Raw genomic sequence first — 24,959 nt, 5'->3', positions numbered from 1 at the left:
CCTCGGGGCCCGATGGGGGGGGGCGGGGGGGAGGTTGACATCTATGTGGGGGCAGTCCTGGTGATTGTTATTCTTGAAAAGGGGAGGGTCATCTACCTCTGTGGTGGTCATCTGTGAAGTCGAAAGGTTTTTTTTGGGATTTTACAAATAATCTCTCCATCCATCCATCCATCCATTTTCCATGTCTGCTGTGTCCTGAAGAATGTGGCATGAGCCTGCCGCTTACCCCAGGAATCACAGGGCGCTGGGCAGGGGGACACTCTGGATAGGGTGCCAGTATTTCCCAGATGGTTTCTGTAATTTGTATATATATAAAAGGATGTTTGCTTTCTATTCCAAACAGAAGCTATCGATCATGACCAGGGCCAGAGCAGAGCATGATGGGTAATAAAAGGTCCGATTCCCCGATCGAATCTCCAGCCGGGGCAAATGCCCTTATCTGGGGCTTCAGTTTAGGGAAGCAGCTCAGGAAACTTGATCCGGCGTGGATATGGCCGGCCGGCCGCTCTCCCGGGACCAACCGCGCCTGTCAATGATGTCGGCACGCCTGGATCTCAGCCACACAAAGTCGGATCACTTTAGTTTTTCAGTCGCTTTCGTATTAACCTTTTGTTTATTTTTTATTCTGGCTGTTTACTTTTTGCCCACATCGCCGCCCCAAAGCACGTGAAGAAGAAAACAATTAGGAGTGGATTAAAAGCACAAGCCGTCTCCTCCTGAGACTCCTCTGCCGGCTCCCTAATTGGCTGCCTGCATTTTTCCATCAAATCCACCAGAGAGGGATACAAGACGGGGGGGGTCCCAGGGGAGAGATCCAGGCTGTGACTGAAGTGACTTTTCTGGCAGCCGCCGCCCACGTGGCCCTGCTCCGGCTCGCACAGAGCCTCTTGTCTTCTCGTCCGCCTGCCGTTCTTTCTTGCACGAGTGTCGTTAGTCTTCTTTCGCTCGCGGCTGCTTAGTGGGGCCCTGAATCCAGCCCCTGCTTGTCCTGCCAGTGAACGTGCCCGAGCCAGGAAGGTGTGGCGTGCACAGACACACGCATTGAAACCGAAGCACACACACACACACACACACACAGAGGTTTGTTGTATACCTTTGTGGGGACTCTCCATTCATTTCTATGGACAAAACTCAACATGGCGACCTTAACCCCTACCCAGCCTTAACCATAAGTAACCATGGTCTTTGTTTTTTGATTGCAGTCACAGATTTTTTTAAAACTGAGTTTCCCCATGTGGGGATTGAAAAGGTGGTCCCCACAATGTCAGAATAACAGGTTTATATCACATTGTCGGGGCATTTAGTCCCCACAGTGTAATCTATGCATGTACCCCCCCCACCACACACACACTCCTCGAAACGCACATGCCCGCAAGCTGACAGTGTGTGTTCCACGGGCTGTAACGCCCTCACACGTTCACACATGACCCCCTGTGCTCTGGGCACCCCCACCCGGCGTTGGCCATTACGGCAGTGTGAATGGACACGAAATACAAGCGGACGCTGTAATGTAACCTCTCCCCCCTGAACTCCTCCACACTGTCAGCCCCATTCAGCACATTCCTCCTCTCTGGGAATTCATCACCAACAGGAAGAATCGGGCCCTTTGTGCGGCGCAGTCCACCGATTCGTTACCTAGGAGACAAATTGGTACATCGCCAGGGCATCTCTGTCACCGGGACGCGCACAGTCCGTCCCCGTGCCATGAGGACAGACGGGGGGAGAGGGACGCCACCTTCCTGCACAGTAGTGGGGGGGGGACAGATGTCGGGGGTCACTTGTAGGTAGCGTCGGGCATGTAAAATGAAGGGGTGAGGTGTTGGGGTGAGGATGGGGCTGGATCTTTCCACCTGCAGGTGTAACGGGATCACATTCCACCCCCCCCCCCCAGAGAGCACAGTCGCGTTTCATCCTGGGGGGGTGCTGCTGGACTTCCGGCCCTAAATGATCACACGATGGCAGACCTGCTCCATATTTATTGCCCACCACACCTCCCCTTCAGCTCTGACGCAGATGTTTCACAGACGGGCTGCACCCACCCACCCATCCCCCCCCCCATCCCCCGGCACGATATAATTTTCCCAAAATGGGATGTTTCTTATGAAATCTCGTCATCCTGGCAGATGTGTGATCTTATTACCTCCAGAGGATTCGGCATATATTGCAATGTATATTCTGTCCTCCCCTGTCACCAGGTGAGCCTTTCCGGCATGGGGGGGGGGGGTTTGGGTGCTGCATGGTACTGTGGTATAATTCCATTAGGGCTTACTGCTGTCGCTCATGTGACGGGGGCGGGGGTTAACTCACGAAGTAGCAGCCACCTGACATATTTGAGCGTTAATGTGTTTATGGTGTTGGGGGTTTTTGCACTGGGGGGTTCTCTGTCCCTGAGGATCCACTGCCCACCTTTTCCTACTCACTCCCATGACCCATTCTCGTGAGTCCACAGCACTGCAGAACGGTATTCATCGCAGCAACAGAACAACCACAATATACAAATTAAAATAAACATTATTTACAACTCTTTCTGCTTAAAAATAATTCCGTTTTTTTAACTCAGTTTTTGTTTATCAGATTTCATCATTTTTGAGCCCTCCTGTGCATGCGCTCTCACACTTGCTGTGGCCTCTGTGTCACTCTCGCTGTTTCGCTCCTCTGTGTGTGCGTTTCACCATCCTGCGTCCACAGTGTCATAATTGCCCCCCTTCTCCCCCAGGAGAGTCACTCAGCCATCCCTAAGAGTCTCATAGCAGTGGGGTGGCTCTGTGACCCTTCTCGGGTCATAAATAGCTCACGGTACCTACATGGGGAAGCGTGGTAATTCTTTAAATAAGCAAAAGGCAAAGAGATACCCCCCCCCCCCCCCCACAGACTCCTCTCGTCTGGGGGAGCTTGCCAGGTCAGGGCTGCCGGTCCAGGATGTGTTTCATATACCCCACCATTTTGAACCCTGAACAGCAGCTCCCCCTCTCAGCACGTGACTTCAGAAAAAAAAAAACCAGCCCTTCACAAATCTGGCCCACTGTACGCCTCCAGAGATTATTATGATTTATTGAATCAGGAACATTGTATTATGTGGAACGTGAAAGACACTATTCAGTATGGACAATTAGAAAACGCTGGGACTGGCGGCGGATGGTGACAGCTGACTGCTTTTTATGGGACATAAAGAGGCGATACATCTAGAAATCAACAAGGCGTGAAATGAGAGAGAGAAAGACCACGTCTCGCAGTTAAAATATTTAAGAACAGGGCAATTAGGCAGGTATCCTAACAGGACATCACGGGCAGACGTTGGTGCACGGATGTGTTGGCGGTGGTGATGGGGACCAGCTCAAGGTCCAGCTGGCGAGGGCCATAACCACAATGAAATGTAAATGTAGCACTAAAAGAGATGTGGCTGCCTGAATTAAAACAAATCAGGCTTCCTGCCTGCCTGTAGGGGGCGACGGAGACAGCTGTTCTGTTCTGCCTTCATTCCTTTGGGTGTCAATAGGATAATTAGGTCAGTTAATGGGGCTCCTCTGACAATTAATCTCCGTGGTAGCAGTACAATACGCTCTTTTGTTGTATTATCTTCCTGCTGTATTTCATGGCAAACCACTTTACAATGCCCTGCAGTAATAAAATCTTGTTACCTATTACAATAAAACAAAAGAGGGAAAAAATATATATATTTCGCCAATTTGTCATTAGGATTAAATGAAAGTCGATCGCGCTCACTAAACAGAAGGCTCTCGCTGCTGATTGTCTTCCTGCCTGTGAAGGCTTCCAGGCTTCTGGCTCTCCTATTATCGTAGTGCGGATGCTTTGGAACTCATGCCGCCGTTTGGCCCCCGCTGCCAATGGGGCACCTGCCCCACCTACCCCCCCACAAAGTGAGGCCTGATTGCCCCCTCACCAAATGCTAATGAGCGTCATCTAATAATATCTCAGTATTCTGATTGCTTCAGAATTCCCCCCCTTTCCTTTCTTTCATCCAATTATATTGCTTGAATTTGCCCCTTTCCTTACTTTCGTCCAGTTAGATTGCTGGAATCCTCCCCCTTTACCTTGCTCGCATCCAATTACATTGCGTTTGTAGACAGATGAATCATTTTTTTATTATCCCATCTGCCTTTAGAATTCCCATGATGCCAGTTGCCTTTTGTTCTTCCTCTTTAGTTGGATTCTCACCCCCCCCCCCCCCCCCCCCCACCACCCTTGAACATTTAGACTTCAGTGTTTCTGTGTTCAGTGTTTCTTTCTGTTACATTCAAACCACAGGCAGATGTAAGGGCTTCCTCACCCTGCAGGTTCGAGCCATTAAAAGACGAAAAGAGACCTATGCTGCTTGCTCCCCCCCCCCCCCCCCCACCACACTGCCCTAATTGTCATTGATTTAGTAATGTACTTCCCAGTGATTTAAAGAAACTGTATGTGCACCATCACTGCCCTGAGCTCTGTAATAGAAGCTGGCAACATCGCTAATCTATAAATGATTCTGTGACTTTTTGGGTTTGCACAAAAAACACCAGGTCAGGTGACCAACAATCCTCTGTCCACGGAGACCTAAGGCTTCCCGTTCGGATATGCTGATGACGTTCGTTTGAGGGTTCTGCGTGTCACGGTGTATCAAGGCTGACGCGAGTCACCGCAGCAGTGATGTCATATCACCGCAACCGACGGAGACCCAATATCCCTTTGACTCCAAAGCTGCACATTTCTCGGTGACGTCAGGCCTTTTCATCATCAATTTTCAGGTTTCAAGTTTTGTCGCGTGTTGGGAGTGAAAATCTCATGCCACAATTGCAGGATGCGAGACAGGTGCATAGGGGCATAATAGGATGGAACGCTGAGCAATTAGGGACAAAACAGCAGGATACTGAAAGACATGACAATGCAGGACAGAAGCCAGTACAATACGGGGAGTGAAACAATAAAAATACAATAAGTAGGTGGTGCATCTGGGAAGGATGTATAGATACCCACCAATAAAGTGCAATATTGATAATGGTGTGTGCAATATAATACAATTCAGCAATGACAGATTCAGGTCACTTGTTATTCTGCAAAAATGGCTTTATGAGTCTTGAAATCTTTTATTTTATTATTATCATTTTAAAATCAGCCAGCTGTTTCGTCAACTGGTAAGCAGCGCGCCGGTCTTTCTGGTCCTGCTACTCAGTTTTGACAGGACGGAGCACCCGTTCCCGGCCCCGGCTTCCAGAAACTTAAATGAAAGGAATTACCTTCCAATAATTTCACACAATGTTCAGGAATGAGTTATTTGATCATTGCCTGACATTTACATATCAATTTATTTTCTCCTTATTTTCTCTCGTAGTGTAAAGGTAAATATCACTGTTATTGACGTTTCTTGGGCTGAGACATACTGTCTAATTCACCTGATATTTTTTATCTTATCAGAGTATCTTAATTTTGACAAAGTTCAAAATGAAGCCCCTGTCTTTTGGCCTTCGCGTAATAACTGTGAGATCGGAGGAGGGCAAACGGAATATCACAGAGACGCCCCGTCTGCCTCTGGTTGCTTTCCTCGGTTTGCCGTGAGGGGGTCAGATTGCGCATGTGGCTCCATTTACGCTCAAACAAGAGTGCTGCTCATTATGCCGCAGTGTAATTGCACGTAATTACACGCATGTGACCCACCGGGGCTTGGTGAGCATGTTACTGCAGAGTGTGAAAGATGGTCTGGACATACATACTGTGAGCAATGCTAACCATGGTGCACTCTGTTTCCATCCGGCCACGCCCACCTTTCCTGGCCCCTCCCACCTATAATCAGGATCAGATCCTTATCTAGCCAATCAGCTGTGTCCATGCCAGTGAGCTAAAATCACAATGGCTGAACGAAATGGTCTGAGTCTCTAATTTGTGGTGATGAAAAAAACGACAGCACGTTACGGATGCCCCCCCCCCCCCCCACCAGCGCCTCGTTTTCACCCGTCCTGGCCTATAGGAGTTTCGCTAGCGGCCAGAGACCCTGAAACAGGGGCTGCTGAACTGGAGGTCCAGAAGAAGATTGTGACAGGCACTCTCGCACCAGGACGTGTGGGGAAAAGTGCGCATTATCTTACGGAGTTGTGGTGCGTTCTGTCACTCGCCAGCTGTGTCTTCCCAGAGCTGAACCCCCCACTAATGAGGCCTTGCTGCAGAGCTGCACTTGCATCTAATGAGGTCTCCAGTCCTTTTTTAGGACACGTGCCCCCCCACACTGCTGAATGGGAGTGTCTCAGTCCTGAGGCAGATCCCCCTCCCCCTCCCCACACACACACCGCTTTGCCAGAGGTTTAGCCATATAGGATATGTGATCAGAGCGCCCACATCAAGCCCAGGCCCCCCCAACCCGCTTTGCATCAGGTTTACACCAGCCACGGTAAGCAGGTGAATGTATAGTAAGCAGGAAATGAACAGGAAGTGGCGACTTGTCATTTCCTGTGTGACATCTGTTTGGGAAGCATGTTCACCAGCACTAATAAGAGCTTTAACAAGGGCCGAGTTCCTTAGTGGCACCCAGAAGGATGCTTAGGGTGCTTTTCCGCCACACCAAGTACCCTACTATTCATATGGTCCTTCTGGTAGTTTCCCTTTCCTATTGACTTCTGGTCGAGTACCAGTACCAAATGTGCCGAACCAGCTGGGGTACTTTTTTGGTACTTTGGGGTGCGAAACGCTTTCTTTGTCGATTGATAATGCAAGTAGCTTGCCTCTGAAACACAATACAAACGGCATCTTGAAAACGGGTAGAAAAGTGCCCTTAGAAAGTGCATAAATTGGTGACGGTGAGCTGTCATGTAGGAAGAAAGGGGGTGGGAGAGAAGGCTTAGGGGGCATGGAATGAGGAGCTTTGGGGGGGGGGGGTTCCTTTTTGAGATGTACCCACCAAAGAACAGTGTAAGGTTATAGGTGTTTAAGGCGATGAAATCCAGTGACGGACAAAAAGGCCCGAGTTTGCAAGTATTCAATGACCTATTTAACTGCCCGATTGTTTGTTTTCTTGCCTATGAGGAAGGGGGGGGGGGGGGGTCGCTCAGAAAATAACCTTCTGCGCCTTGGCTTGGGGTGTGATAAGTCTGCACCTGCTCCAGTCGTCCCTGCCCTCCCCCCCCCAAGGCTAATGGGCTTCCTGGGGGCACTGGTAGTAAGCGGGGATCAGCAGCAGATCTCCGCCTCATTGTCTGCTCATTTCAGCGGGGGGGGGGCACACACGCACTCACACTCCTACTACTGACTAGGTCTGGATGATGTAAAGGGGGCGGGGCCGGTCCTTTGACAGACAAGGGCACGGACCTACCAATGACCCCAATTGACTCCCACACTCCCATTAAGTCTAATGTGTCTGAGTTGCACATTAGCCCCCCTGCTCGCAGTGTTAGTGCCCCCGCTTGTCAGGGCTGTGAAATGGCTGTTGGTAGCAGTACAGTCTAACAATATCAGAAATCAGCCCCATTGGCCACGTCTCAGAGGGAGTGATAGACGCAGATGAAAGGATTGCTGCATTTGTCTGTGCAAGCAGCGCCGGTGAGAGGGTGGCGCAGCTCACACGTGCGAAAGTGTAGGTGGACGAGCTCACAAACGCTGTGTCCGTGTCTCTCTCTGCCTAGTCTCACTCATCACTCCTAAAATGATAAATCCTTTATTTGTCATTTGCACAAGTATGAGTATTGGTGAATTGGAATTTTTCTTTTTACCTGTCCCATCTTGCTCTCCATAGCTTGGGTGTCAGTGTGCAGGGTCAGCCAGTGTGCAGGGTCAGCCAGTGTGCAGGGTCAGCCAGTGTGCAGTGCCCCTGTGATTGGGGTTCAGTGGCCTTGCTCAAGGGCCCACAGACTGTTCTGCTGAGGCCAGGACTCAAACCGGCGATCTTCTGATCACGGGCACAGAGACACACAGCCCGCTGAGCCACTCATCCCCCCTCCTCAACCCTCCTTTCTTTTCCTTCACTCTTTCAGCTCTCCCTCCCTCTGCCCTGTTTCGCATCTCTCCTTTCCCTCCTCCTTTCCTCTCTTTCGCTCTGTCTCAGCTTCCCCTCTCTGCCCCATCTTACTCATCCCTCCTTTCCTTCCCTCTTTCTTTTTCTTCACTCTTTCAGCTCCCCCTCCCTCTGCCCTGTTTCGCATCTCTCCTTTCGCTCCTCCTTTCCTCTCTTTCGCTCTGTCTCAGCTTCCCCTCTCTGCCCCATCTTACTCATCCCTCCTTTCCCTCCCTCCCTCTTCCCTCTTTTCCTTCAGTGTGAATAACATCCGCCTCATTCCCCATTGCATGACTCCCTGCTTTAAACATGGCAGTCTCCGACAGTGAGATTGATGTAAATCAGTAGATCGCGGTGTAACAGTGACAGTGTCTTCTCTCCCGACGTCCTGACATTTGCCTGCGTAATTTAAATACGTTTGAGAAGCAAAAATATGGTTTTCCCATAATCCCCCTCAACATGTCTCCCCCAGAATGGATGGATGATGGAGTGGGCAGCCATTTCAACAATTTTTTTTTTTTTCTCCTTCTACGTGACATGTCCAGATCAGCTCTGGTGCATTCTGCAACGCCAAGCGGTTTGGGACATGAACCCAAAAACCCCCAGGGCAGACTCCTGGCCCTCTGCCATTGGCTGGGTCGACTCCATGAGGAGATGAGTGCAGGGCTGCTGAAGAATCTTCTCCAGCATGATCGTGATCGATTTGGGAGCTGAATATCTGCTCCATCTGGCCGAGACTGGAACCGTTAGCATTCTGGCGGGTCACACAGCAGACGGGGTGCAAAGCCCGGGCTGTAATGGGCCACCTGGCTGCTGGAGAACAGGGAGCAAGAGGGGGAAGGAGCAGAGGGAAGTGTGTGTGTGTGTGTGTGTGTGTGTGTGTGTGATGAGAGAGACACACTGTGTGTGTCCGTCAAAGACAGAGGGGAGTATATTCTGCGTTGGGTCATCTGTTCTTTACCATTTTCCTGTTTTTCCATCAAACATTAGGTATATTGTGTTCTTTTTTTATATAGTGTAATGTTTATTAATGTGCTTTGGCAATGCAAATTGTTTGACTTGCCAATAAAGCTTGAGGGATTGAAATGGGGGTACGTGCAAACAGAAAGAGAGGAAGAGCACTGCCCATTTAAACGTAGCCTTCATACTCCCTGACACACGGCCCCTGATGATCCTCGCTGGAATATCCTCAGATTCTGGGTCAGAACTGTAGCATTTGCATGCCGCTTTGGAGCCCATGGTTCTGAGGAGTCCCTGTCCAAATATGGGATTTTTGAGTAGTGAAAATGATCGGATCTGACCGACTGCTCCGGAATGCCTCATTGAATTGCTAATAGCCCCAATAATTGATTTTAAATATATATTACACACACAAACACACACAGACCTTTTGGCTTAGTTGTGACTGTTTAAGATCTGGGATTGATTAAGCAGGTCTTAGTTGGGGAGCTACAGGCCTTGTCAGCTGAGCATGAGCCACAATCCACGTGCTCAGTAACGCAGCCCCAAACGGCCTTTGCTTTGGTGATATAACTTGTGATGGCTAGGAGGGCTTAGACGGCACAGAGCCGCTCTCACAGTGGGGCGTCAGAAGGGCTGTCGTGTCTCAAAATCACCAGGCTTCAAAAGTCCCTGCTCGTTGCTGGTCCTTGACAGAGAAGCCTATGAATGATAGAGAGACCCAAGCGCTGTTGTGTGTCCCCCCCCCTCAGTGTGCCGGCGACCTGCCCCCAGTCTGGAGCTGCTTTTCGGTGCTGCCGGGGCCCTGGAGGGGTGCCAGAGGCCCTCGGAGCTGCTGCATCGACTCGTTTTGTTATGAATGCTCCGTTTGTCCTGCGCTCCCCGGCAGCCGGCTGCGGATAATGCAGTGGCTTCTCAGAACCCGCTTCTGTCTGAGCCGCTGTCATGTGGCAGCGGCTGCCCTCACATCACAAGGCCTCCAGCAGGGGGCCCCCTGCCATTTCGCGTATTTCTGCGAGGGGGGGCTCTGCTTATTGGTTGCATTTGTTACTGACGCTTTTGTTTTTTCACGCTTCAGGGTAAATTTTTATGTGTATGTAGGTTTGCTTAGATCACATTTGGGGACCAAAACGTCCTGAAACTTCTTTACTTTTGGGGACATTTTTCAGGTTGCCTGTTGGATGACCTGACCTTTGTGAATGCAATAAAAAACGTAAAATGCCAAAAGTCTTGTACTTTGTTTGGTTACTTATGGTTAAGGTTAGGGTTAGGGTTGTGTAGTGGTTACGGGTGTCATTGTTGGGATTAGGGATTTTCCCTGGACGGTTCCCACAAAGGCGTGTGTGTGTGTGTGTGTGTGTGTGTGTGTGTGTGTGTGTGTGTACGTCATAGCAGGATGTTGCTTTGGGGATACTACCCCTCTTTTTTGATCTCTACAGTTCTTAGGTTCCGTAAACAAAATGCTTCAGCTTTCTAAAAGCCACTCTCTACCGTTCTGACTGCTTCACTTCTGCAAGTGGGCACGCCAACATCCCGCTTGTCCCTCAAACCAGTTAATGTTTACACGACAAAGTGTTGTGGAACCTTCCGGCACCTTCCATACATCACTCCATAGCTCTGTTCTGATTTAATTCCTCTTACACTGATCTGCCTTTGGTGAAATACCACTCTATCTCACCCGCCGTCGACAGCGTTTGTCCTGGGATCCACATTGCGACGTTTGGGCGTGGGGGAGGTGTGTAGTTAGGGACGAGGGCATAGGGGAGCTCTCCAAAAGGGTGGCACTCTAAGCGCTCACCTTCACCAAGAAAACGTATGAAAGGGATTCTGGAAGGGCTCATTGGTACCTGAGGTGCTGAGGTATCTTGACAGTTCCCACCTTTTGTTTAGTCGTATTTCTGACTGTCACCATTCTCTCTCTCCCCCTTAGGCAGGACACCAGTGAGCTCACCGGAAGCCTACAGAGGTAAGCCTGCTCCAGCCGCCTCTCCCCCAGACCTGCCCCCGGGATGTGAGCCTCACCATGTCTGTGCCTGGAAGCCCTTTCTCATATGCCTGCCACCTGCTGTGGCTCGCTCTGGCCCATAGCTGCTCGGCTACAGGATTTCACAAGGCACTGTGGGTACCGTGTGGTCCATTGGGTTAAACAACTGTACTGGGACCCGGAAAGGTATCGCCTCACATACAGACCCTGCTGGCCAATCTCTGTTAGCCATTACTCACCCCGGAGCATGATGACGTCAGTCGAGAGCAGTGTTTTATTCATGGGCCAGTGGAGCTGCTGAGGACTGTGAGTCTGTATGGGGTGTGTGTACGTGCACTGCCTGCGTGATGCATGTAAGCATCATGTGAATACATTACGTCACGTATCGCTATAGCTAAGAGGCTTGATCCTCATTGGTGCAGAGTGCATTGTTACAGGAAAAGACTGATCAGAGAAAAAGCTATTGATTGGAGAATGGATTGTGCGTTAGCTTTCGTCCAGAGCTGCTATTCACACTGAGGCTCTGTTTAGTCCTATTACACACGCAGAGGGATCAATCACGGCTGTTTACCCTTAATAGCCAACTGTCCATTTGTGAACTGCTGACCGCCATGTGAGGACCGCATTTTCTGAGGCTGTTCAGTGCGGTGCTTCAATTGTGAGCTGCTTTTAGAGCCCACTCCCACAGTGAGCCTTTGTGGAGAAAAAGCCTCATTGATGGTGGTTGTCTAAAAGTCATTTGAGTCATTTAAGGAGGGGGGCACCCTTGAGTAAGTAAGCCCGGGGTGCTTCAGTACCCCCAGCACTTCATAATGGTCCGGAAAGGTCTGAGGGGCAGGACAAGGAACCGGTAGTAAGGTCAAGCAAGCGCAGGATGGAGCTGGAGGAGACGACAGAAAGCACTACTGCAGGAATAGGAAGTAAGGGACCAGAGGGGCAGGCAGTGGGCAAGGTCAGCGGCTGTAGCGAGAGAGAGATGTCTCCTTAGGAAGTGCTAAGTACATGAAGCAATGAACAAGACTCAACACAGTTCATTTTTTGTGTCCTTAAACAATTCCCAAATGCCCATTTAAGGTAGCAGATTCCTTCTCAGGTGCTGATTAAATACAAAGCTGCCCTCTAGTGGACTGGAGGACTCATTGCAAAACCTGTAAACCAGTTCCAGCCTTTCTCATCCACTGTGTATTAGAGTAGTAGGCTCCACTGCTTCTATTTTGCTTCAATACTTCTATAAGAAAGGTTTCGCTCCCCGCAAGTCAGCAAACCTGCACTGTGGCGGCGATAATCTGTGAGCATGGAGGGCCGGGTGTTTACCTTCCCAGAAAATCCTGAACGGTTTGATCTCAGCAAATCCATCAACTGAAAGTGACACAGGAGAGCTGGATGTGGGTCCAAGGGACAGAGACAGAGATGGAAGACTTGAGTGGGGGGTTGACTAATTGCTTCTTTCCATGGCAATGATGTTCTCACAGAGACTAGTGCTCATATTATCAAAGCAGTGTCACTTTGTGGGGACGGCGTTTGTAACTGCTGGAGCTCCTCCAGCTGACACCTTTTATTACGCTTTTACTGACTGGCATTTGCTCAGAGAGCTGATTGATCTGTTCCCGCCCCTGAAGTGAGGTCCAAACCTCCAAAATGCCCCTTGAGCCAAACATGGGCATAAGCGGAAAGGGCGATGGTCTGCCATTTGGCGGAAAAATTCTAGAATGAGACAGTAGGTGTTTGTAATATCCTGTTTGTGGCACTTTGTCAATTTGGACAAAAGGGTCTGCTAAATAAAATCAATGTAAATGCAAGATCGGGAAACTCGTGGATTTGCTTCTGGAATGAACCTCGCCTGGGCACGTTCCTTCCCTCCAACGCACTCTGAATAGTAGGCGAGACGTTAACGTCAAAGCTGCCGAGACGTCGTCACTGGCCAGCAGGGGGGGCTATGTCACACGCCGGTTACTCACCACCTGTGGGTTGGGCCTGTCTGGGCCTCGCTTGTGTGGACACACGATCCGACAGCACTTTTGATGTCATGGGGACCGGGCCGCCCACTCGTCCGCCCGCCAGCCGTGGCGACGCTAAGCTCCTCTCGTCGTTGATTGCGCGTCGCCCCCCAACCGTCCACACCGGGGCCCCCTATGTGGGCGAGAATGCGGGCATCCTGCCGTGAGCGCTTACTCAGGCTCCGCCCACCTCCGCTCCTGCTGGGAGACTGAGGATTTATGATTATGGTCAAGTCGCTGTGAGGATCTCATACTGAACTCTCAGTACCCTGGTGCCCTGGGATAAGGGTCTTGTTCTGTGCAGGCTTCTCCTGAAGGGGGTGTACTTGAGCTTCAGCCTTTCCTTGCCAGAGACTTTTGTGATCGAAAGGCTTAGTTTTTTTTGGGTCTTCTGGGAAAACCAGTGCTTTTTAATGATTGTCTACTTTTATCTACTTTTGATTCAGGAGCATCCCATAATTCTCACCATCAGTTAAACTCTTGTTCCAGAAGAGCCCTGATATCCAGGAAGCTAACAGTGAGCAACAGCCATGGAGTTTCCTGTGATCCTACTGGCTAACTGATGAGACAGGAAGTGATGTCGCCGCTGCCTCCCCTTATTTGTAAACATCCACTGCTGGTAGAGCAGTGGATTTCGGAAGATTGCATTTCATTTCTTTTTCAAGTGACGGGACGACGGGCAAAAGAAAAGCGGTGCGTTTCAGCTTTTCTCCAAAGCATGAGGGAAATGGTGGTCTTTGTTCCCCATCAGCACAGAGTCTGGCTCCCATTCAGTCTTTGCTCTACCCTCCTCCTGCTAGGCTGTCCCTCTCCACGACGCTGGAGGATATGGGACCAGCTTCATACAACATTCACGAGCGGCATTGGCCCGTAATTGGAGCGGGGCCCCAGGTGGCCCCAGGTGGCCCCTAGACTGCTGTCTTGCCAGGAGCTTCATCTGAATGCACATCAGTCACCCCCACCAGCTGACGATTATGCCCCAATACACAGAGCCACTCCTGTGATTGGCTCTCCTGGCAATGGGGTGGGACCATGCATCTGGAACAGGCGACACCTCCTGAGCAGCCTCCCTGCCTCCTCCTCTCGCCTCCTTGTCTGGTCTCATCTTGTTCTCCCATCTCCTGTATCATGCTCCTGTCTCGTCCAGACTTGCTTTTCATTACGAAATGTCCTCCCATCTTGTCTCCCGGAGTTACTGCCGAGGCCTCCCTTGTGGGGCTCCCAGGGGAAGAGTGTCTGGAACTGGGTCCAGACACAGGCTGCGTCATGAAGAGTCAAGGTTTAAGGAAGGAGAATTAGTCATCGGATCAGTACCCTGACATCCTGTCGCCTGCTGCATGGATCACATGGTACAGCAAGGGGGCGCCATTCCACAGATGTATCTCGAGCTCTTTGTCGCCCCCTTGGGGAAGTGCAGCTGGGACCATCTTCTGTGTGACAGCAGCAGCGCTGGGCCGGGCCAAGGCATCTCGGGAACGAGCCTGCATGGGCTGAACATCTGCATACGATCGAGTCTGACGGCTCCCACATCTGCAACATTTCACGTTTATAGAGTCAAGAACATGAGAATTTCTGTCGCCTGCTTCAGTTCTCTCCCATCGTGGTCTCACATGCGGGCCAGCTGGCTTATTTTTGCACGTGTTCCCCTGTGTAGGCGTCAGTCCTGTGGTTATGGCACAGCTAGCCAGGCAGCATTAGCAAATCCCACAGTGGAAATGGGAAGAATTTACATACTGCGCCACCTGTGGTGGCCAGAGGTACTGGGAGTGTTTCTTCATCTTTGGGGACATCTTTCACTCCGTTCCCTTAGGTATCTGACTTATAAATTCATTTCATTTACAAGTTTAACAGAAAATTTATTGTGTGGATTGAAAATAATGAATGTTAATGATGGCCAACAGCTGCAAAATTTTGAACATGAGAAACCAGCCATGAGAAAGAGAGAGTACCACAGAGTGAAGCCAATTGGTCATCATTGGCTCATTAATACGGCCAGCTGCTATTGACTGCTTAGCATAGCTATATGTTATTGGCTGCTTAACATGGCCAGCTGTTATTGGCTCCCTAAGTTGGGCAACTGTTTTTGGTGGCCTAACATGACCAACTGCTATTGGCTCACCTGCAGTAACTTAGAGACATCGTAGCTATCTTCTGTAACTGTTAGCGGAGCCAGTGTATAAAAAAATGCGATGTGGGATACTGCCCCCTTTCTGTGTATTGGGGTCCAGCGGAGCGATCGGGGACAAACAAGGGCAGTCGTTTTCCCAAACAACGGGCTGGCTGAGTGCTCTGCCGGATTTATGCAAATGAGTTCCCAGGAGGTGTGGGGGGGGGAACTATTAAGCCAGAAGAAGGTACGATGTACGGACAGGGGGAGCGGCGGGTGCTAAGCTTGTGGGGGGGGGGGTGGGGGGGATGTTCTCTGTGAACATGCAGAGGAGGCTAATCAAGCTCGCGGCGAAGCCCGGCACTCGCGTCGCAGAGATAAACCGCCACCGCCGCGCAAAGCCGGCCGCGGGGGAACGAGCATCTGCTGGCGCCGAGTGGCGGGCCCGTCATTATCGCCCTCTAAATGTCTGCTCTGCTGCTCTAATCGTTCCTCCGGAGAAGAAAGGGGAACGGAGAGCGGGCCGGCGCAGATCCGAGCAGGCCTGGCGCAGTTCGGCGTGAACGCGAACGGCCCGTATCGCGCTTAAACAACTGCCTGGACGTAACCTTACATCTCCCCTCCTCTCTTCTCAGTATATAAAACAGTCACATACAAAAGAGCTAATATACAAAACTCAATGGGGCGGCTAAAGGGCTTCTGCTGAATAAGTGTCTGGCTGGCTGGCTGGCTGGCTGGTGGTCTCTGGGCTGCGACACACTACGGGGGACCGGAGCACACGCTGCTGTCTCCTTACTTTACGCTCACGGGGCAGGAGGTCACCACGTACATCAGGAGCACAGGATCGCGCCATTGTTGTGTTTTAATTCCGGAGCAGGGACATGTTCTATGTTTATTCATGGGCCACGTTTTTGATGAAGATATTATTCATGGAAAACAGCTAATTACAGGGCCTGTGCCAAAATTAAACTTCCTGCCGCGGCTTAGAAGGAGGTTACCTACTTAGGGTGGCGGCAGGACGGGGGGAGGGAGAAAGCCAGCGGTACTGGGCCAGTCATCAGATGGGGGAGGGGGCAGCTGTGTTAATAAGGCACTGGTGTGGGGGGGGGGGGGGGGGGAAGCCGGGAAGCTGAAGAAAGCGGGGAGGAGATAAGGAGAGGAAGACAAAGGGAAAAGGAGGGAAACTGGCTGTCAGCGTCCAGGAAAATCTGGTGTGTTGAGCATGAGAGAAGTCTTTTTTCAGTTCAATTAGATTATTATCCATCCATCCATCCATCCAGCTCATCCCCTATAGAATTACAGTGAGCTTGGAACCTATGCCAGGAAGAACCTGAACTGTGTTATATGAATAATGGGTTTAATTTATCCATCCATCCATGCCCTCTCATCCAGCACAGCACCGCTGTGAGCCTGGATCCCATCCCGGGGCTGCCGCATGGTCATCCTGCTCCTCACACCTCGCTCAGTGTCACACCATCAGCCAATCATGTGACTCCTTACATATAGTAACATGGATTAAAGGCGGTCAGGCACACAGACACACACAAATGCAGAATTGTGCAATTCTGGCTGTGCAGTTCTGCAGATATTATGACGGATAGTTTGCATTTTCTTTGTTCCCTCTTGACTGAAGTGCGGCACAGTGGAATCCTGGTAGGCGCTGCATCTGGAGACCTGATTACTGTGTCCTCAGTGTGCCTACATTGGTGGTGTCTTTTTTTTTTCCCCCCAGAGTACCAGTGTTGATGCTCAGTGTTAATGAGCTTTACTGTTTATATGGACCTGTAAGAGTGTGTGTATGTTTGTGCTGGTGTGCTTATACCAGGGGTGGCCGATTTCTGAGGGAGGACTGGCCCTCTTTGATTTAATAGCGAACACAACCGGTGCCATCAACAAATGCTTTTAACTAGTGAAAGGTGGCCTCACTGAGTGGAACGACCCTGTCCTTCTCAACATCAGGAGAGAAGTCCGCTTGCCGGATCTCTGCTCCCTCCATCTTTGTCTCACATGTCGTCCCGCGGGTTGATTTGAATGCAAAGGGATTCAGTGACCACTGGGAAACCGTTATTCTCGCAGTGCTAACACTAACCCCAGTGTGGTAGTCTGAATGAGCTCTCAGACTGTTCCGTGTGTGTGTGTGTGTGTGTGTGTGTGTGTGTGTGTGTGTGTGTGTGTGTGCGTGTGCGAATGGCCGGGGGGTGGACGGACATGCAGAATTCCTCCTCCTTCCTGAAATGCATCCCATTCGCTTCAGCTGCATGTTTACAGCCTACCAGGGAATTAAGCAGTTTATATAATCCACACTGGGGTTTTTTTTTATTACAGTACAATTGGGGATGTGGAGTAGGGGTGGGAAGAGGAGTATTCAGTGGGGTGGGGGGGCAGGACCAAACCCAGGCGCCTGAAATGAGTCTCACGTAACCCCAGGTCTCCTCCTCTGGTTCCTCCCGGTGAGCCAGCAGTTGGCTCCAGCAAACCGAGTATAAAGAATAGCAGATGCTGCGAGGACAGGTGGGCCAATTACCGCATTTCCCATCATGCAATGCTCCGCTAAAGCTGTTCAGTCCGGTAACGCAGAGTTTTAGTTGTTGTCACTATTGCATTTTAATACTTTAATGTGTGAAGAAGATGATGGTGAGGATGATGAAATGAGGGGGGGGGGGGTGATTCTGATTATTGCCCATGGATTTGAGTTTGTTCCCCCTTGAAGAGCTTTTTGAAGAGCAGGACATTTTTTCTCCTTAAACTTTTACTTAATATGTGAGTATTTTCGAATCTCGAAGCTGGAGAGTAATGTTGTGAATTGTGCATACCATGTTAATGGCCAAGCAGGATTCCCATATCTCCGAGCCAAACCTGTACCCGGATCTCTCACAAGCTCGTGGTGTAATCCCTCATCATGTGCTTCCACCAGAATCCCATTTCCCTCCAGCCTTCTGCCAAACCACCCCCCCCCCCCAGTCAGATGTAATACCCCTAATGAAGCCCCACCTCATAAAATGTCATTATCAAGTGCATTGTGGGTGTTCCTCCCCTCTACCTTTGTTCACTTATTGCCCCATAGTTTTATTTGAATGAAATATAGACTGCATATGTAATGCTAACTAAAGAGTGTCATCCTGTAATTTTTGAACATTCCAAATATTCCCGACATTCCGAGAGAAAATTCCGAGGTAACATTCGAAGAGAACATTGGGGGAAAATTTTGAGAGAACATTCTGAGAAAACATTGCTGGTGCTGAACGGGCTACCCTCTAAGCTCAGACCTTAAGCCAACCCTCCTGTTTCACACGTTTAACAATCCTTTTCCCTCCGGTCTTCCCGCAGAATAGTCTATAGGCGGCCTGGACAACTGACAAGGAACCCTTTGTAGCTCCTCGTCTAAAAGAGAGACCCATGAATTTACATAAAATGCAAATTTTTTTTCTTTTTCTGGAAAGGGGAATATTCTGCATGGGTTAATCCCCTGCAGGGACAGTCATTGTTTGTACGAAGTCCTTCACCCAGTTTCCTGGGCTCCGCTTAAAGCATTCTGTCGTCTCTCTGACCCCCTCAGTGCTGGATAGGACCGTTCAGACCTTGCTAAAGCAGCCAGTCAGGTGTCGCTTTTCTCTCTTACTCTAAGCTCCAGTTTTGGGGACCTTTTACAGAGAAAGAGCAGTAGCTTCAAGAGAAATGCAGCGTTTTTTCACACAGAAAACTTTCCTGCCAATTATGTACAAGCCTCGCCGACATAAGCAGGCGTGACGGAGGCGTGACGCAGGCGTGTGTCCGTATCGGAGTGTCACCCGCAGGCTGTGAGCATTTGGCCGATTCCCGCTTGCACGCCACCGCCTCTTAATGAGCCATGCTGGGGGAAGTGTCGAGAATCCGGCATTTGCGATTGGCTCTGACACTGTGGGCTGAGCCGAAGCTGCTCTGTGCCGCTCTGCGCTCGGGCACCGCCGATCTCTTTGGGAATACAACTGGGCCGACATCCCGACTCCCTCGGGGTCCAGCTTGGTTGCCGGAACGTTGGCGGAATGTTCACGGCCTCTGTATCTGCAGGCTGCTCGGCATTCCGCGGCAAACTGATTGCCAATCGTTATGCGTCCGTTTGAAGTCCTCTAGTGCAGAGGCGTGCGGTTGAAAAGATGGGTCCTGTGCATAAAGCGCAGCTGATTTCAGAAAAAAAGAAAACCCTTAAATAATTTATCTGTGTTTTGGTGCATTTCTCTAACAAAAAAAAAGAAAACCGCAGAGGAGATCTGGGCTGGGGGGCTGGGGGGCGGTGTGCTCGCTCCTGTGATGGGTGCAGTGGCATACAGATACGGCAGGAGAGGCAGCACCCTGGAACTGAACTTAAACTTGATATGATTACAGCCAATTACTTAATAACTGTAATGATGTCATAATCTTAGTATTATATGAGTATAAAACTTCACTTAGAATGATAACAGCTGATACTGAATACAGATAAAACTATGAAAAACTGTATCATTCTAATTCTAGTATTATCATTAAGATTCAATTCTTTGTCATTGTACATGACAGTACAGCAAGCGATGCGAAACAAAGCGCAAAATTTAACAATTACAAAAAAATGAGAAAATTATTGCCAAATGCAAAAATATGAATATCAAATAAATATCAATTACAATGTACTAATGTGCATGGTGGGCATAGTGCACAAGGTCGACTGTCTGTCACTGAGCGCTTGGATTGAATTAGCGGGAGTTTGTGTGTATCGACTGTGTATCGGGCAGGATCCACTTCGGATGCTCCGGAAAGATGCTCTGTGTCCTCGTTCCGGACAGTGGTGGGGGGTTGGTGTTGTTTTACCAGTGCTCTGTTTAAACAGGACAGTGTGGCAGCCATTGTGCTTCCGTATTGATCTGTAAATCGCCGCCGTTTACGGCCATCGGGCTTCAGATGTCGTTAAAGGAAGATGATGCTTTATGTTGTAAGCCGGTCTTATAGGCAGTCAGAGTGGAAACTGAAGGACCCCATTCGCGGAAAGCCTTGCTTTCAAAGTGTAGCTTTGTTTTTCAGATATAAAGCAATTTCTTTCAAAATCCTTATTTGTTCATAGCGGTAACAGGAAGAGTGGAGGTCACCGAGTTTTGTGTTGTGTTGCCGTAGATATGATCAGCGTAGGACGTTCACTTGTAATGTAAAGAGAGCCCCTCAACATCAAATGCTTTTCCAGTCTCGAAAAGGGCAGCCTGCATAGCTGCATAAAACATGGGTTATCCCCCCCCCCCCCGTCACTCGCCTGTTTTTCAGGTGCCTGGGTGCTTGTGCAGCCCCCCCCCCCCCCCCCACTGGGCCTATCCCTGTCCCCAACTGGTACGCGTGCCCTCCGTGCGAATGAATGCAGCAGGCCTGCCTGACTTCCGCCGCCTTCGGAAATGCAGAAGCGGCAGGATTTCGCTCCTTTCATCCGCACAGCTGCCCCTGAATAAAAGATGGCGGCGGGCAGAGAGAGGCCCCGCGTGACAGCCGTGGCTTTCACAGGGCATGCTGGGAGATTCTCACCATTGTTCTCCACTACCCCGGGGCCACATGCCTGCGAGAAGCTCCGGCCCGCGGGTGACGAAAGACTTCCGACGCAGCAGCCAATGAAATGGCCGACCCCTCCCTCCGCCAACCCCCGCCACCGCACCATCACCGCCCCCCTCCCCTTTCCCTCTACTAGCTAAGAGCCCGCCATGGACTGGGGATCTTGTTTTGCTCCCAGGTTGAAGCAAAGCTTCAGGGGTTACCATGACGACCCCCCCACCACACACACACACACACACACACACACACACACAATGGACAGTAGGGAGAGGTAGGAGAGGGAGCGATGGGATAGATGAGGGTTGCAGTGCTTATCTAGGTCATTCTGGTGAAACATAAACAATGAAATGGGAATTAAAACTGTTTGTTCATCATGGGAGGGTCAGAGAAGTGTTACCCCTCTTTACCGATCTGGTCTGTGGTTGATATTAATGCTGAGCCTGTTTTTAAATGGCAGTCACAATCAAAGCATCTTCGGGGGATGATGTGCTGTATTATGTGTCGGGATATTAAAACAACTGCTGCATCGTACCAGGGAACATCGCACAAGGAGAGGGTGCAATTTAATGGAGTGTAGTGATGCCTTATCGTAAGCTTGAGGAATGAGAGTGAGCTTAACTGAATAAAAATAAATAAATTATTATATGAGCGCAATAAAATACAGCGTGCCTCTTCGAGTCTTTGTTAGCAAGAGCTCAGCTCGACATGGTCAAGAAGTTCTGAAAGGCTGTGGGGTGCGGGGAGGTGCAGAACTGGTTGGTCATGTTCTCTGAAGTGCGTCCCAGCGGCCATGCGGCCCAGCAGCTCGCGGTCTTCAGTCTGGACCCGCTTGCTCCCGTCACTCGGTGACGCTGCTCGCAGATGCTGATCCCGTTCTTTGGCAGAAAACGTGGACGTGCTCCTACATCTCGACATAAATACGCCTCCATAGTTAAAGTAACGTCGGCTGTTGGCTTTTGTACGGTACATTTCTTGCATGTTTTCGCTGCTGTAGGCATGTCTTTATCCTGGGATCTAGATGTATTCATTTGGTGGTTTAAGTGATTTCTGAGTTAATCCGGCTGTATTCCATATCTGCCTATCTGATGCGGGGTCATGGTGATTCTGGAGCAGGTCCCAGGAAAAACAGGACACAGAGCAACGGAGAACAAGGACGGGATGCCAGTCCGTCGCAGGGCACATGCATGCGCACACACACACACACACGCACCCACACATAACTGGGACAGGAACTGCCGCCGCAGCGCCACCCAGTGACTTATTCTCTACAATTTTAAAGAAATATTTGTTTTATATTCTCGAAACAAATATTCACAAATTATGAAAATAACTAAAAAAAAAAAGAGGTTCACGGTATACATTGTGGTGTGGATTTTCACTCATAATATGAATCACAATACCTGGCATCCCATTGAGGGTGTACCCTGCCTTGTGCCCTGTGCATTCTGGGAAAGGCTCCAAGCCCCCTTGTGACCCTGTACTGGGTAAGTGGTTATGGAAAATGGATGGATGAATCATGGCGTGAGAGGAGTGTAGGTTGCCAGTTGCGTCACATAACAGGATATTCGAAAAAATAGATTTTCTCTTATATGTTAACCGCTAATACCAGCTGTGATTTGAGGGAATAAATGTAATTCAGTTAGAATAGTGGATGAAAATATATTGTCCATACTGCTGGTCTGGTGATCATTAGACTGCCTACCCCAGTGCGCAAGTACCAGTGGAGACCTGTCGGGTGAACCTGGGCTGAGCATTTAGGCAGCTATGGGACATAGTGGTTAGAGAGCTTGACTTCGGATGCTACAGAGCTACGGAAGATGTGGCCGCATTCCGCCAAAGTCCGTCCGCGCGTGGGAGTCGTCAGTCCCGATAATGAATTTCACGTGAGTCGCCGCCGCTGCAGCTTCGCACCATTCTGGTCAGAAACGGTGGTTCTTGGAATTATTACGGTGCATTATGGCAAGTCGGCCTGTGAAATGCCCCAGGATGCGCTGAGCAAACACGTTCATCATGGTGAGGGTGCAGACCCTCTCACATCCCGGGGCTGGCGGGTCTGAATGGCCCCCGGCGTGTGAGAATAGGGTCAGGTCACACGGCGTCGCTTGGGCCCGCTCTCCCTCCCTCAGTGCGCTCAGTTCGCCGCTGTTTGCCTTTACAGCACCGCTCTATGCCTGGTTGTCTCCGTAAAAGTCTGCTGGCCCCTTTCCATCTGCTTCTCACCCTGGTCAGCCTTCTGGCCTCTCTGTTCGAGGTCACTGCCACATTTATGCGTTAGCATCCTTGCCTGGAGACAGAGTGGCGATTAGGATTATCTGTCCGTGGCAATTTATGAGACGCGCTTTAAACCCAAGAGGCGTTTTGGGTTATGATGGGCGGCAGATGGCTTTCATACTGGTAAACAAACCGTTTTGTTGAGGGTCGCAAACAACATTTAATTACTACAACCTGGCAGGGAAGACATCTCTACACCAACTGAGGGAGTGTAGCCACACCTACACGCAAAATACGTGTGTATGTGAGTTAACATACAGTCACACTCAGTCCTGGAGACTTGCTATTGATTCCCGTTTTCATATAATTTAACCAAAACCAGCAAAACTTAAGTACAGGTGAACATTCAGAACAAGCAAAACCTTCTAGATGTGTTCAGTTATTAAGTTAAAAAGACGGTTAGAAAAGTGTGGTGTTTCTCTTGTGGGATTGTCACCACAACAGCAGATGTGCTCAACAGATCAACGGATCCACACACACAAAGATCCTATCACATTTTTGAAAAATGATTTTATCGAGAACTCTAACGGCATAAAGATGGAGGGAAGGCTTGTCCTTTTCTCTTTTTGAAGAGTCAGCCTTCCTGATCTCATCAGTAGAGCCGATCTCTACTCCAGTTTTTGGACTGATGGTGATTCAAAAACAGCATAAAAACAGACCGACTTCCCATGTTTTGTTGAAATCGCCTGCAGTAAATCATAACTCCAAGCCCATCCCCTCACTGTACTATCCATCTGAGCGTAAGGGTGTAAATGAACGGCGTATCCCATCCCCTCACTGTACTATCCATCTGAGCGTAAGGGTGTAAATAAACGGCGTATCCCATCCCCTTGCTTTGTTTCGGCAGAATTAAACCATGTCCTGCCTCCTTCCTCTCATTTTGGAGTTAGTCCCATTCTGTTAGTCTATGCCTGTAAACCATCCTCTTCAATTTTGTGTTTTAGTCTGGCAATAAGATAAAAAATAAGATAAAAAAACTTCTATTGTTTTGCTTATTTCTATCAATAAATATAAATTTCCCACCATTTCATTTCCCATGTTTAAGTCTAAAAATAATATAAATTGCCCATTTGACATATTTTTATCTAACAATAAAAATCAATTCAAAAAATAGTATTCTAACGATAAATGTAAAGTCTGCACTGCTCGATTTGCCGTGTTTAAGTCCAGCGGTATAAATAAACCAGTTTTCTGCTTCTAAAAATAGTGGCAGGCTGTAGCCCATCCCGCGGTTCTGCAGACACGGTGACCGCTCTGTTCCCGGAGCCCGAAGCACAGGCTAGGCGGCACGGAGCTTTAGCGTAGGATCTGCCCCGGACAACGTGAGCTGTCAGAGGGGATTATTTCAGCTGGTTGAGTCAGAAGGGGCCCAGTGCTGAGCAGCTTCACACCGAGGGGGGGGAGAGAGAGGGAGGGAGGGACAGGGTGGGTGTGGGGTGTTGGGGGGGGTGGGGGAGCGACAGGGGAAGGTGCAAGAGGAGGGAGAGAGAGAGAGGGAGGGGGAGAGAGGCTGACTGCACGAGAGGGCGGAAGAGCGGCTGTTTGCTGGGAGGTATGAGCGCAGCGGCAATGTTGGAACACTGCAGCCCCTCGGAGCTGGGCTTTGTGCAGGCAGGTCGCGGGGAAGCCGTGCACTGTCCCGCCTCTGTCGCCATCGCCGGGAGGACCGAGGAGCTGGCTCTGAGGTACGCCGCCACCGCTAGCCAGGGCCATCGCCGCCGGGCCCGGGACCGCTGGGTGGGGACGGGATGCAGGGGTGTTTACGGAGTGCCCGGGCCAGCTTGAGCATCACTGCACCTCGCTGTCCTGTTCCAGGGACCCCCCCCCCTCCCCACACCAGCAAACATGCAGCCCACAAAACAGCAACAACAACAAAGGGATGCTGGGGGGCCGCAAAGTGTCGGGCGGGGGGGCGTGGAGTTCACCTTTGGGGCCCCGTATCTGTCGGTGAGACTTACTGTAATACATGTATAACAAAGGTGCTGGAGATGGGGGGGGGGCTCTATATTAGGCCTAAGAGGCACAGACCACAACCCCCGCCCCCCCGACTGTAATCCGCTCTCGTTCCGCATAAACGTGCCGTACCTTTAACAGACGGCCAAACGTGCAAAATGGGCGCCCTACTAC

The 24,959-nt window shown here is 50.1% G+C and overlaps 1 protein-coding gene across 13 annotated transcripts in view; it reads left to right on the top strand.

The window, feature by feature from the left end:
* Positions 1-24,959, top strand: part of celf2 (cugbp, Elav-like family member 2) — a 110,043-nt gene that overhangs the window by 13,149 nt on the left and 71,935 nt on the right. For 5 of the 13 annotated variants that reach the window (XM_023802013.2, XM_023802007.2, XM_023802012.2 and 2 more), the window contains exon 1: positions 24,319-24,517. In XM_023802013.2, coding sequence (XP_023657781.1) covers positions 24,387-24,517 — 131 coding nt within the window. In that variant the 5' untranslated portion in view covers positions 24,319-24,386. Of the gene's footprint in view, positions 1-10,862; positions 10,899-24,318; positions 24,518-24,959 lie in introns of those variants that run through there. The other 8 variants (XM_023802016.2, XM_023802010.2, XM_023802009.2 and 5 more) reach the window with 4 other exon arrangements.

Source organism: Paramormyrops kingsleyae, chromosome 3, assembly GCF_048594095.1.
Source record: "Paramormyrops kingsleyae isolate MSU_618 chromosome 3, PKINGS_0.4, whole genome shotgun sequence".
NCBI classification, from domain to species: domain Eukaryota; kingdom Metazoa; phylum Chordata; class Actinopteri; order Osteoglossiformes; family Mormyridae; genus Paramormyrops; species Paramormyrops kingsleyae.
The sequence above is the reverse complement of the archived record's forward strand: the minus strand, read 5'-3'. Positions and strand labels throughout refer to the sequence as shown.